Source organism: Adiantum capillus-veneris, chromosome 4, assembly GCF_014529385.1.
Source record: "Adiantum capillus-veneris isolate H3 chromosome 4, ASM1452938v2, whole genome shotgun sequence".
In the NCBI taxonomy this organism is placed as follows: domain Eukaryota; kingdom Viridiplantae; phylum Streptophyta; class Polypodiopsida; order Polypodiales; family Pteridaceae; genus Adiantum; species Adiantum capillus-veneris.
The window spans coordinates 14,914,902-14,929,255 of NC_140934.1; the positions used below are offsets into that span (position 1 = coordinate 14,914,902).

Genomic DNA, 14,354 nt, shown 5'->3' on the forward strand with positions numbered 1-14,354 from the left:
GGAGATTGTGCATTTAGATCATATGGCTCTCGAAACAGTAGCAACCCGTTGATGTCCAATATAATTAGTCTCTACAAACATTTTGTAAAACAAAAGTAGGTAGACAGTAGGATGACTTTCATATTCTTTTACATTGGTTATTACCAAAACAACCATGTCAACGCTCTTTGGTATATTAAGCTTAGAGGATATCCTCTATGACTTGGTTTACTTATTTAGCACATCCATTAGTATGATAGAAAATGCGAAATCTTTTGATAGATTAGGCATTGGGTTACATATCTAACTACATCCCTTTTCAATTTCTACCTAAAAAAGGTTTTTTTGAATAGAAGTATTATCTTTGCATGGCCACGATAACAAGCTAAAGAAGCATCGTAAGATTTAGAGAGGATGTTCTACTTGATCTCTCTACACATGGGTATGCACTTTCGAACTTGGTAGATTAGGCATTCATCTAAATTACTGTTAGTAAATCAAGGTTATTTAAGGTCCATCTAGATTACTATCAGTAAATCAACGTTATTTAAGGTCTCCCTCATTATCAAAGTACCACTCCAATTGCATTTACTGACACCTCAAACTACAATTTGAGAACTGGTGCAATTTTTAAGGCTACTTTTAAGCTTCTCAAAGCTATGGCTTTGCTCTTCACCCCGTCACCTTGCTACTCTTTTTTTTTAGGAGCTTGGTTAAGGTGTGGAAATCTTGGTATAATTCTTGATAGAAATCATTCACTATCCAATGATTCCAAGAAATCCAAAGATCTCCTAACATTCTTTGGTTGAGGCTAATCAACTATATTCTTTATCTTTGCTAAGTCAATAGATATCCAAGACAATAAATCCCAATATAGGAAATTTTCTTGGCAAAGAAGAGGCACTTGCTCTTTTTGGCAAAGTGCTAATACTCATACAGAAGTTTGAGGACTCTTTGCCATGATGTTCATGCTCCACTTCAACCTTAAGAGTAGATCAAGATGTTGATCAAAATGCTTGTATCCAAAGTTAAAAGGATGTTTTGGTATATCCTCTTCTCTTACTCTTATCTTGTAATGTCCAAACCTCAGAGGGTTCAGCTATAGCAATTGATCTATATCATGCGCCCAAATCATGCCAATATTTACATGGTATGAGGTGACAAAATGACCCCTTTTTCTCAAGAAACTTATTGAGATTTTTAATATAAAAAACTGCAATAAAAAATCCCTTTTGTAAATGTATTGTTGTAATGTTCCAAAAATTATGCAAAATAAAACATCCCTTATTTCATACTCACATCGCACTCTGACATTTTTGGAGGTGCACCCCTCCAAGATCCAGATACACTTAAGTTCAATATTTGTGAAGAGTTCACATCCATGCAAACGGTCTCAACTTGTCAATGGGGCACTTGTTTTACACAATCAAATGATTTAACCGTTGACCCAAGAATCCCATCCTTGGTCTATTGAAGAGGACTAGAGCAACCTCTTACTACTGTACCAGCAAAAGACACAATAAATGTGAAGTTCAGGGGACAATAAAAAGGACAGAGCATACACACCTCGTGAGCCTTGTGCGAAGAAGGGTGAGAGTGTTAAAGCATTAGTTCAGAGATGATGCGTGACTTCATGAAAGTTTTCCATCATTGATATAAAACACAAAATTTCCATGCATGTGAGTTGGGTGACTAGTTGTCCGATCAATTTCATATTCAAATTTCAAAATTGACACATACACTCGGTCCTTGGTATTTACCTCTCAGCCAGCCATGCAATATACATACTTAGGTGCCAAAGTCACTATGCTTGGCCACTTGAATCCTCTCTGGCCAACTGCATGAAAGTGTATTTCCACAATGTTGAGCAATGAGGACCCTTATCCATTGTGGATAAGCACTGCAGCACCATATACGTTTCTGTCATACACCCATTCCTATTGATTAATAAGGCTAGGAATGTATCTACCTTAGTTAGCAATGCACCACCATGGGCGTTTGTGGCATATTAATTACATGGCTAGAGCCTAGGAATAGGAATGTTGCGTCTACCTTAGCAACGGGGAGGCAGATTCAGGGAAGGTCTGTTCATACTAGAAATCAAGCTTAGCTGAGCTTTTGACAGGACAAAGTGGCATTCCAAGTGACACATCCAAAAGGCCCATCCATTGCCATATGCTCTGCCCTGTGATAATAAGAAAGCACGATTTTCCAAAGACATAGACAGAGTCCAAATGCCTAGCTTACCTTCATGCAAGGGACAAAAGAGGTCCCGAGCACGTGCGGCAATGCTCCACACCTTGCAACAATTGAGATATAGTCAAAACAACTCAGACACACCTTCAAAAACTGTCAGTACAAGAACACAGAACACAATCCGAAGATGCTCTTTATGTTGTGCAACTATCTTGCATAAGACCAAATTTATCCCATGATGACCTCTTAGAGAGAATACGTACTGTATGTAACTACAGTTCTCAAAGAAAGCAGAAAGCATCATGGAGTTAAATGTATTGTGGCTTGCCTCGGTTACACTGGGTGTTCGAGAAGCCTGAGGATAGAAACACCACCTTTGTGGCCCCTGTGGATCCGAATCTCATCATCCATGTATAAAATGTCGGTGCGACCTTTGATTGGCTTTCGATGAGACACAGAGACAAAGCCATGTTCATCCATAGCAGGGTTAGCCTCTTTAAATATCTGCAACCATGCATCGAGGTCTTTCACTGGAAACTTGGGTTTTATGTCAACAGAAATGAACTCAATATCCATTGAATGAGGGCCACTGATGGTAAATCTGGCTCTGTTGGCAATCTGAGCAGTGAGAGGGTGATTAGCCAGGGGGTTGACGACATCCACATCAACAAAGAGGACATAGGAGTCAGGGCTGTCCATGCCCACATGCTGCTGCCCTGTATATAGATTTATTTTCAGATCTGAGGGCTTCAGGGCATTGAAAGTAGTGGCCCCAAGCGTTGTGGGAGCACCTTGGAAGCCCAAATACCGTGTTTTCCCGTCCACTCTGTTCTCTTTGAAATTGGCCTTGAGCCCAACAAGACGACCCCTGACGAGATGAGGGACTGCGGAAATGTCAGGGACTTGTCGGAGCTGTTCAAGAGCTGCCACAGCAGCCAAGCACCTCTCATCCAGCCCATCCTTGGCTTCCTCGACTGCCATCAACAGCTCTTCCTTGAGCTTCAGCTTCTTCGCTGTTTGCACATCCTTCTCGGTAGTACCATCATCCGCCGCCCTCACTGCTGCAGCGCAAGCTCGATCTCTACGCTGCCGCCTAGGAAAGAGGTTCCACTTAGGGGCGCTAAGCTGCGAGCGAGAGCGAGAGCGAAAGAGCGGAAAAGAGCTAGTAACAGAATGACATTCTGCGATCAGGGTGAAAGGGGAGGGGCTAGTACGCAAGGCCATCGACAGCCAACAGGTTTTGCCGAAGTGCAAAATTATGTCTTCATTTCAAATCGATTTTTTGCATCCACGTGGCTCGTTAGGATGCTACCCTCATGACTATATAACACATAGCATTTAAAGAGGGGGGGTAAGGGGATCAATGGCAGGGAACTGCAATGGGGCTTATCGAGGGGATCTGGACCTTGCATACCTGTAAAAACTAAACCTGGACAGCGGGGGGGGACTGGGCAAGCTGGCCAAATTCAAAACATGGGCCATGGGACGCGTGGCGACTGTTGATTGGTTTGGTTGCATGGTGAGCCTGCGAGTGGGGGGATACGGGGGTTTGGTGGGGGGAGGGTCCTTACAGGATTTTGCGCTACTGGTGGATAATCCCGTCATCGCTATCCGGTCATCGCTCTAGCTCACCATCGTTTGAGGGCCAAGCGGAGGAGCAGTAAGTGGGGTGAGGGCATCTCCTTTTCTCGCTGGCTGTGAAGGTTGGGATGCATGCGTTCTGTGTGGGCAGAGCATTGAAGGTGAGCACAATCTTTTTTCTCGCTGAAGGGTTCCATGCATGCTTTCTGCAAGCATCTCAGGGCTCGACCATGGGGTTATGCATGAGCTTGGCCATGTGAAGAAAGGGAGTGCGTTGCGTGGCTGACTGTGTGTGTGTGTGAGAGAGAGAGAGAGAGAGAGAGAAATAGAGGGAATTATTGTCATGCTTTTCATGAGCTAATTTGGCTTGAGGTTGTGGCTAGGGGATGGCTCGTTCACCTGCTAGAAAGGGGAAGAGAACATGGCAAAGGGGTGGTTGCTCTCGCTTCACAAGAGGAAAGGCCGATGTCTCCCCAAAGGCAAAGAATGGGGAGGAGGTCCAGCCTACGGAGAAGTCCGAGAAGGTGGACATAGCTAAAGAGCAAGAAGAGGGACCCTTCTGTCATGAGGAGAGCTTCACACTCCTCCCACATCTCCTCATGTAGAAGGGGCTACTTCTCAACCAAGGAGAAGTCCACGGAAGCACACCTTGCATGAGATGGGCACACCCTTGAGCCTAAACATCCGTCCGCGAAAGAAGTTGGTGGGCTCAAGGGAATGTGGAGTTGAGACAGAGGATGTAGCAAAGGGAGAAGCACAGGAGGTATTTGAGGATCTTCCAAAGCAAGAAGAGGCAGCCAGCATCCAAGAACCAAAAGTCTATTTAGAGATTGAGCTCCCTGATGGACGGCTAGCACGCCAATGCCGCGCAAGTGCTGATTGCCCAAAGCGATCGGCCTTCATCTTCAAAAGACTACGGATGATGTCTCACCTCAAGAATTTCCATGGAATCACTGTAGAGATTGAAAAGCGCCCTGGAGGTCTCCCCCTCCACAAAGAAGCTGAGAGAAGAGCAAACCTCATGCCTAATCCGGAAGTGAAAGCTTGGCATAAAGCAGCTTTACAGAGATTTGGCGACAAGGATAGGAAGTTTAGGCGAAATTGTAAAAGGTATCAGCGCATCACGCGCATACGGGCTCACCAAGTATGGAAGGACCTCGGAAATCAGTACAAGCACATGTCAGAGGCCGCTTTTATTGAGGAATTTGTGGCTGGGAAGATGCGAGACTACATGGCAGTCAAGGCTCTCCGGCTGGCAAAAATTCAAAAGCGCATTGATGAAGGTTACAACACACATGTAAGTTTCCGATTTGTCTAATTTGATTTTCTTTTGTCATCAATTTTCATAGTATGTTTGCACACCATGTTTGATTAGTTCATTCATTTCTACTAATTCTCTAACTACCATGCTATGGACATTCACAGAAGAGGATGCATGATATTCCTCCTTGGCTTGAGGCAGCCTTGGAGGACACTGACAATGAGGACCCTTTCGAGTATGCTCCCGAAGGAGAGGACGACAATGAGAATTATGAAGACAAGAGAGAAGAGGGCCCAAGACTTGCAGAGACATTAAGCAATCTTAAGCTCGATGAGGATGTATGTGTCTAGGATTTGTAACTTTTGCTTTTTTGTGCATAAGTAATTTTGTTTAGGTGTTGAGAGCGGTGAAAAAAAATCCAGCATGCTGATGTGTTCTAATAAATGTGCATTCATTTCTAGCCTACATTGCTTGCAACTCCAACAAAGAAAAAGCTTCCGATTCAAAGAGGGAAGACACAAGAGAAAGCTATTGAAATAGGCTCTCCTGATGATGCATCTTTGTCGGCTCTCCTATTTTATGTCGGTAATAACCAGCTGACAGTTGAAAAAATAGGCCATGAAATCAGCCCTACCACTCCGACACGTAGTAATCGGGCCTTGTACAGGTGGCTTTTGTCAACCATCCCTATGTTCACAGTTTTCTAATTGTTTGATACTCACTATGTTCATGATTGTGGCATGTTGGATGTAGATTCTCTTCACATGTGCCTATGTCGCTCAACTCTCTTCGCTTTGGCCTACAAGTGGACATTGATGATCAGGCTCTACGCTTCATCTTATCAAATAAAGCATCCACGCGCACGATGAATCTATTTGCAATGTAATCACCGCCATGTTTTTGTTATTGAGTGGTAGGCATTATGGTGAGCAAACATGTGCTTAACATACTCACTTTTACAGGTGGATGGAGTACACACTAGCTCAGATGTCCTCATGCAAGTGATGCTTGTGGACTCTATGTGGTATTCTGTTGTGGATGCGACTTTGGGCAAGCAAGATTTCATGCGGGTCTTACATAACTTCTTCGGGGAGAGGGACTTTGGTGAATGCGTGCTTACATTTTTTCCAATCATTTACAGGTGGTTTGTAAGGAGAGGACAAAGGGCTGCTATGTATGCTACATTGTGGCTTCTCATTGACATGCTGATGTTGTCTCTCTTTGCAACAGGGAGCATTGGACATGTTGTGTTATGTATCTTGCCACACATGCAAAGATTGTTGGGCTACGTAGGAGAAAGAACCACATTCTCTACTATGACCCACTTGGGTGGACGACCATGATGGATATTGTACCTGTTTTGCACAGGTACATGGGTTGACTTTGTTCATCATAGCTTGGGGAGGTCGGTATATGAAACAAGTTGATATGGCTATCAATGGTTTTTTATCTTGCTTGTTATGAATATGCAGTGCTATGGAGGCGATGGCCCAAGGAGTAAAGCTCATGATGTCCAACATGCATTGCTTGAACCTGCCACCAAATTTGAGTTAAAAGTGTTGAAAGTATGTCTCCTTGTGCTCTCTCATGCTTGGAAAATTTAGGGCATGTTAGTCATGTTAATGGTTTGATGCTGCAGGGCCCAATTCAACCAAATGCGATTGACTGTGGGTTTTATGTCATGGTTGCCATTCGCTACATAATTCAGTCTTGCTTGCAGGAGAAGAGCAAAAGCTGGGTATGCTTAGAGTGTGTGTCGAGTGCTATCTTTCTACCATATGCATCTGGATATTAATCTCCTTTCTAATTTCCTTCAATCCTCTTGTGTTTGTTGATGTTGTGCAGGTGAAGAAGACATGGTTCATACACGATGATGTGTTGGCATTGAGGCAAAGCCTCCATAGTTGGTGCTTAGATATAGTGGGGGGGGAATGAGATTATGGCTGGTCACCATATGTGTTGCATTTTGCGCTAGAGGGAGCCAGGTCTATGGCCGTTTTGTAAAACAACCCATGACACTTTATGTATGATCGGGTTTAAGGCGAGGTTTTGTGTCAATCTATGCACAATGGTTTTGTATCAGCCTACATGTAATGTCCAGGGTTTGTGTCGATAAAGTATGTATGGCGAGTTTTATGCTGCAATATTCGTTCAAAGAAAGCAAATCATTGGCTACTGACTATGTTTATGTGGGCTTGTTTATGGTGGCTAGCCACATCCGAGATCCATATTTTGTCTATGTGCAGGTTCAGGACTATGTTTGATGTATGTGGGAAGTGGCCATGTTTATGTATACGAGCAGGTTTGTTACGATTGGGTTTATTTATGTTTGCAGGTTTTTGGCCACGTCCGGGTTTAGTTCCATGTGGGGCTAGTGGCCATGTTTGTTTATGTTTGCAGGTTTATTTCCACGTCTGGGTTTAGGTGTGGCCAGTGTTTATGGTGTAAGCGGGCTGTATCAGAGTTTTATGCTTGAGCTCGATCGAACCCCGATTCCTCATCCATTTCTGGACATGCATCTAGTCCAGCTAAATTATTATTTATGGTGATGTTTGATTTTTATTTCCTGTTGAGTAAAATTTATGGCAAGGTCCGATTCTGTCTAAGGCGACTCCCCGATTATGTATGTCTATGGCAACTCTTTTGTTTATGGCGAGGTTTTGTAATGTGTTCCCAGTTTGTGGTGCATTGTCCTTTGTGACGAGCTTTTGGTGCAATGTTTCACGTTTATATCTGGATCTATAATAGGTGCTCGGTTTTGGGTTGGTTTATGGCTATGTCTGAGAGCCATGTATGTTTTAGGTGCTCAGTTCTGGGCTCAGTTTCTTTCTGTATGCAGGTTTATGGCGAGGTCCGGGTTTAGTGATCGGATGTGATCAACGACCATGTTTATTTCTGTATGCAGGGTTTAGTGATCGGATGTATGGTTGTTGGGCCATTTTTATTTCTGTATGCAGGTTTATGGCTTCGTCCGGGTTTAGTGATCGGATGTATGGTCAACGGCCATGTTTATTTCTGTATGCAGGTTTATGGCTTGGTCTGGGTTTAGTTATTATATGTACTCTTTGATAAGCCAATGTTTATGTGTATATTAGTGGTCCAACAACCTTTTGTTGTATTGATGCATTCTAACCACAATTTATCCTTTTTATCTGGTACTCATGTATATATGACTTATGGCGAGTTCCTACAATCAAGGTTTAGTCTTTTGTTTAATAAGGTTGCAGTCCATTTCGAGTCTCCTATAACTGTCATGTAACACAAATGGCTCGATCAATTTGTTGTTATGGTTTGTGCTGACTCTAGGTCTATGGCATTATGGCGAGTTTCGATGGTGTATGGTTGTTGGGCCATGTTTATTTCTGTATGCAGGTTTATGGCTTCGTCCGGGTTTAGTGATCGGATGTGGTTGTTGGGCCATGTTTATTTTTGTATGCAGGTTTATGGTTTCATCTGGGTTTAGTGATCGGATGTATGTTCAACGGCCATGTTTATTTCTGTATGTAGGTTTAGGCTTCGTCCGGGTTTAGTTATTATATGTACTCTCTGATAAGCATTGCAATGTTTATGTGTATATTAGTGATCATGTAATACAAATGGCTCGATCAATTTGATGTTATGGTGACTCTAGGTTTATGGCATTATGGCGAGGTCCGATTGGTGTTTGTGCCGTTGCAGTCCATTTCGAGTCTCCTATAACTGATCATGTAACCCTAAACCAGCTCGATCAATTTGATGTTATGGTTTGTGCTGACTCTACATTTATGGCATTATGGCGAGATTTGTTTTTGTGTGTGTCATGTCCCAGAGTATGGCGAGGTTCGAATGGTGTTTGTGCCGACCCTACATTTATGGCATTATGGCGAGGTTTGTTTTTAGTGTCATGCTGGGTGTGTGTGAGCTTTTTGCCAATCAATTTATGGTCATGTCTGAGATTATGACGAGGTCCGATTGGTGGTGTTTGTGCCGACCCTACGTTTAGGGCATTATGGCGAGGTTTGTTTTTAGTGTCATGCTGAATGTGTGTGTGTTTATGGTGAAGTCATGCTGGGTGTGTGAGCTTTTGGCAATCAGTTTATGGTCATGTCCGAGATTATGGCAAGGTCCCATTGTGTATGGATGGAAACTATAAGGACCTTCTTCTAAGGCTGATCTGGAAGATGCAAGACCTAGCAAGAGCGAGAGCAAAAATCAGAATCCCAGAATTGGTAAAAGCATATGTACGTGGCTGATGTGCACGCATCCTAAACCTAGCAAAATCGCCATCAAGATCAGTTGAAGCATGACCCTTTTGGGCTCAACCTATAGCCCTATATAGAGATGCAAGACCTGGGAAAAGCCAGAGAAAACTCGGCCCATGAGCTTGTTGTCAACCACCTGGCAAAAGGCTTGTGTTGATGCATTATGGTTTCATTTTGCTGGTGATATCAAAGAGACAACACTTCATTGTTGTGACCACTTACGAGTGATAAAGAACAAACAACCAGATTAAGACAACCCAAATGAACTTTAGGATATCTACAAACTAGTCTAGCTTCTTGGGGACCACATCATATCAATCTAATTGTTCCAAAAACAAATATATTGCAATTGTCCAAGTCATGTTCACAAAACATACATAGCTTGCAAAGTTCCAATGAGGCATGACATATGAGGATGACCCTAAACCGCACGCAAGTCATATAAAAGTAATTCGTGTCCGCGAGGCATAGATCTTCTCATATATCCGTCCATCATCAAGCTTCACAGTGAGATGTCATTCACAATCAATATGCGATACCTCGTGGTCACATGCTATGATAGAACCATTGGCCGGGTTCTCACCATCCCATAACTGTACAAGGTGGTTCATGATCTGGGAAGTTGAATTTGTAGACATGTGCTTCTGAGATAGAGGGAGCAAAGCATGGCATGTATGGCAACATACTATATTTGAGCTATCAACAAGAAGGGTTTTGCTACAACAATGCCGGCAATTAACACGTCGCCATTTCTCAAAACGCACTCGATTTCGCCCTCGCTGGTGCTTACGTTTCAAGGAACCTGTGTTTCTGGTTTTTTTTGCTGGTTCTGGACAACCTTCAACTGCCTCACCTATGCCATCAATGATACACGATAGCCTGTCATGCCCAAGCAGTGTTTGTGTGACATTTGCCTGGATTTGTTTGATGCTACCCTTTCTTGGCAAGCTGATCTCCTCCGGCTCATGGAGATTCTCCAAGTTCTCCATAGAGATCTTTAATTTCTTCAGAGCAACCTCCTTTTGCTGCAATGTCCACTGTGGTAATACATCAGCCAATTGTCGCAAGAACTCCCTAGATTTGTCGATACAATTGACTATCTCCATGTCAACCTGTTGCAAGTATGGTCCAATGCCATTCATATCAGTATCCAGTGCTTTGTCATCACATCCACTCCCTGTTTCAAAGACTTGGGCACATTGTTGCATTCCATCGCTGGTTGCAAGGTCAGCCATTGCATGCACGCTATCCACAATAGGTAAAATTGCATGAAGCATTGGAAAATAGCTTTGAAGTATTAACCGAAGCCCATATAGATGCTTGCATTGGGAGGACCAGTCTGGGCAATCACGGTACGAGGATTGCATGCTCACATGGTACCAAGAGTCTGATGTCATGCTTTGAATCTTGAAGAGTAATGTAGATTCGTTCACCACCTGAAGAGTTTCAGGATTAGTCTTGTATCGTTGACATAGCTTCTCCCCAGCAGCTAGTGCCTTTGTTGCACTCTTGCTTGAACCATACACGGCAAATCATCCAGAATCCGCTGTCAATGAACATGCTATGAACTTTACTAAGAGGTAGATCGAAGAGAAAGTCCAAGGAGTGGGACAATAGCTCACCTAGCTCTTGCTTTTGCTTGAAGAACTCCAAGAGAGTTCCTCCCATCCAGCTTCCACTCCTCGCATTTCCAACAAGTGCATGTAGTAGATCCAAGGCTGGTCTATTTATCCTCGCATCCAAGAGAGTATACTGGACATATTGCCATAGTCTTTCCACCAAATTCGTTGTGTCCACATTGCCATGGGGAAAAAGATGTCCAAACTTCGGCCAGTGTTCACGCCATACGCATGACTTCGAGCACCAATCCATTGGAGACATAACGCTGAATATTTTCATGATTGGAGTAGTCGAGCAAGAGGCGCTGAAAGCGAGCTTCAAAGTCGTTCTCGGAGCTGGAGTGCATCAAGTTACACATTGAAGAATAAACATGGTCTTGCATGTGTCTTTGCACTTGTGGCAAAAGGTTCTCCACCCAAACCTTTTTGACATGAAACCATCAAACCAGGACATGACGTGCTACTTGGACTCGTTGTCCTTCACTGTGTTCAGCCCAACTAGCAGGATCATCTTTGACGGCACTCAAGATGGCATTCAATTCTTGGGGACATTTGTCTATCACAATTGCATTCGGTCGTATGCTGCCCATTCTCGAGAATATCATCCGGATGGTCAATTCAAGGGCAACGCTCTCCTGGCATGTCCCAGGGTCACTTGTGCACATCATCAACCACAAAGGAATCCCTGTACCATTTTGATTTGGCAAAACAGCTGCATACAATGGCAACCCATAAACGTTTGTCTTGAATGTGCTGTCCACGGCCCATGCATTATGTTGTGAGAATCGAATACACATCTGAAGCATCCAATCATCTTGAATGATGACGACAAACGGCTTGTTGACGTCTTGCAAAGCATTTGGGTTGTATGGTTGCACATATGCGACCTTTCAAAAGCAATAAGCAACTAAATAAGGACATAAGAAAAAGGAAAACATAAAAATGAAGATAGGACACTCCAAAGTACCTTCCCTGCGGCTTGTAACTTTAGAGCCTCCATGTACATTGCAGACCAATCATTCCCAGATGCACGACCTAGAGAAAACAAAATGGTTAAATAACTAAAGGGGTGACAGGAAAAGAAAATTATCTTGCTACCTTCATACCGTAGGCTATATGCCAATTGTTGGACCTCCTTTGAGATCATGAAGAATCGAAAAGTTGTGCGATCTAACAAGGATGCTCGTTGCTTGTGGAAGTTTTCTTTTGAAACTGACATTTTGGCAACATGGCGACATGTTCCAACATCAAAATAATCCTCCATGCAACATTGAAGCACACTTGGGTGAACAGGTAGATGATATAAGTCAGCCCGAGAGCCAGGAACATGGCCCTCATGCGTAGCATGAAACAAAATCGTGACCTCATGAACTCCCTCACTGAATTGAACCTGTGCCTTGAAAGGACAACCGCACTTCTTCGTTTTCCTCTCTCTACGCTTGTTTTCTCCATGATGCCTTCTTGAACCACCACGATGACAAACATAGTAGCCCTCTACCTTTCCTTCGCCTACCTTGGCTGATCTTATCTTAACAAGCCTGACTTTATGGTTTATCATAATACTCTCCAGCACATCACACACATGAAATTTATCTGTAATAATTTTTTCACTTGGAGTTTTCTCACCGGCATTGCCCTTCCCTCCAACCTTCTGAAACATAAGCGATTCATATTGGAGGATAGGATCCTTCTTACATACCTGACAATTTCTGACCGCATCTCTAATGAATGAAGTAGGTATGCCATGCCTTTTGATATCTGTGCACCATGCAGTTTTCATCTGATTCATAGTTTCCAACATGCTCAAATGAGCCCCTTGCTGGTCGACATGATATTGTTCTGTAATGGTTGTCCACTCCTCCTTTGGTGCAATGGCTCTGGGAGGGAGACCCTTCAAGAAGATCCTAACTGATCCATGCCGAGGAGATCCTCGGATCACAAGATTGTCCTTCATCTTGTTCCACCGTTTTACATCATGCATGCCGACATTGTGCAGCATACCCAATGTTGGCTTACAAATCCCTTGAAGATCTAATAGCATAAGGTCATAGCTCTCCCGAGAAAAGCTAAAGAAATGGTGAGAAGCATGCAACTCTGGGTCAAAAGATTGGGTCATGGGTTTCCTCCTATGGATTGAATCTGCAAGGAAGGTTGAAGGGAATTCGGTAAACTTACGTCACCACCACTAGAATGGGATCCTGATTCCATGGAAGCACTACTTGAGCTTGTTGATGACGAGTTGCCTTCCTCCAACTCCTCATTCAAATCAAATATACGATATTGCTTTTGTTTCTCCCCATCCTTGAAAGCATCCAATCGTGCCTCCATCCCGCCCGGCATCCCTCGATCTCCCTCTGCCTTCCAGGTTACGTTTAAGTCAATGGATTGCATAACTTGTTTTGCCTCCCAAGGTACATTGAGGTCCAGCATTTGTCTGCTCTCCATACCTGTTGTGGCTTCTTCCCTCTACCCTCCTGCCTCTCAGAGATAATGCGTGGCCTCCCCGCCTGTCGACCCCCCTGAAAAGCGTCCCAAATTCAAATTTCCACCCTGATGACATGGCACTTCCCTCAGCCTTATCCCGCTTGAATTTGGCTAGCCTGCCCAGCCCCCCCCCCCGCTGTCTAGGTTTAGTTTTTACATGTATGCACAGTCCAGATCCCCTCGATAAGCCCCATTCCAGTTCCCTGCCATTGATCCCCTTACCCCCCTCTTTAAATGCTATGTGTTATATAGTCCTGAGGGGATGCTACCCTCAGCACTATCCAACACGGGATCTTGAATAAAGTATAAGCGATGGGATTTACGACGCTGAAGTGAAGCACATTTTTCACAAAACTCGGACGCTATTCGATTTGTCCTTGTTTACTTTTTTTGTCCATGTTTATTTTTTTGTCCGTGTTTATTCTTTTCCTTGTCAGAGTTCACTTTATTAGCAAGTGGTTTAGTCTTGGGGACAAGCAACCCCACACGAACGTGTGGTTAGAGCGTTGGGTTGCCAAACAAGAGGTCTCGAGTTCCAATCGTCGATAGGGGGGCCTCGTGAGTCAATGCTTTGACCATTTTCTCTGTCATTCGTTCTCCTCAAGATTCCCACAACAAGTCCGCCATCGTTGATCCCACCGCCTGAGGATCATTAAGACCGTGTGTTAGATAATGCTGAGGGGATGCTACTCAGCCTCAGGCCCCTGCACATTGGGGCAGGCAATCGTTGGCCAGATTGAGGTGGCGGGCAACCATTTGCCCAACCAAAAGTGGAAGATGGCCTCTAGCTCGTGTCAGAGGGGCGGGCAAACCCCCCCAGCCAACTTTTTCGCATGGGTGTCCAACTACAAAAATGTGAGGCAAGAACGAATTCGGCGGGATTTGAAATGTGGCAATCAACGCAGAAGGTGGATGCTCAACCACCTGGCTAGTGTTGACTGGTTCTCCTCTGTGCGCAGCTTTTTTGCTATCAACTCAGTGTGACTGTGTTTG

At 43.9% G+C, this 14,354-nt stretch overlaps 1 protein-coding gene and 2 pseudogenes across 1 annotated transcript; 1 reads left to right on the forward strand and 2 right to left on the reverse strand.

The window, feature by feature from the left end:
- Positions 1-1,672: 1,672 nt before the first annotated feature.
- On the reverse strand, positions 1,673-3,442 carry LOC147458756 (uncharacterized). The gene is made up of 6 exons (XM_086510195.1): positions 2,632-3,442; positions 2,504-2,560; positions 2,227-2,278; positions 2,130-2,164; positions 2,032-2,063; positions 1,673-1,899 (listed from the first exon to the last, which is right to left on the reverse strand). Exons 1-6 carry the CDS (start codon positions 3,397-3,399, stop codon positions 1,860-1,862), a joined length of 984 nt encoding a protein of 327 aa, XP_086366321.1. The 5' UTR covers positions 3,400-3,442; the 3' UTR covers positions 1,673-1,859.
- A 735-nt stretch (positions 3,443-4,177) lies between these two features.
- Positions 4,178-6,997, forward strand: LOC147458757 (uncharacterized; annotated as a pseudogene).
- Positions 6,998-9,695: 2,698 nt separating this feature from the next.
- LOC147458758 (uncharacterized) lies at positions 9,696-12,096 on the reverse strand (annotated as a pseudogene).
- Positions 12,097-14,354: the final 2,258 nt, after the last annotated feature.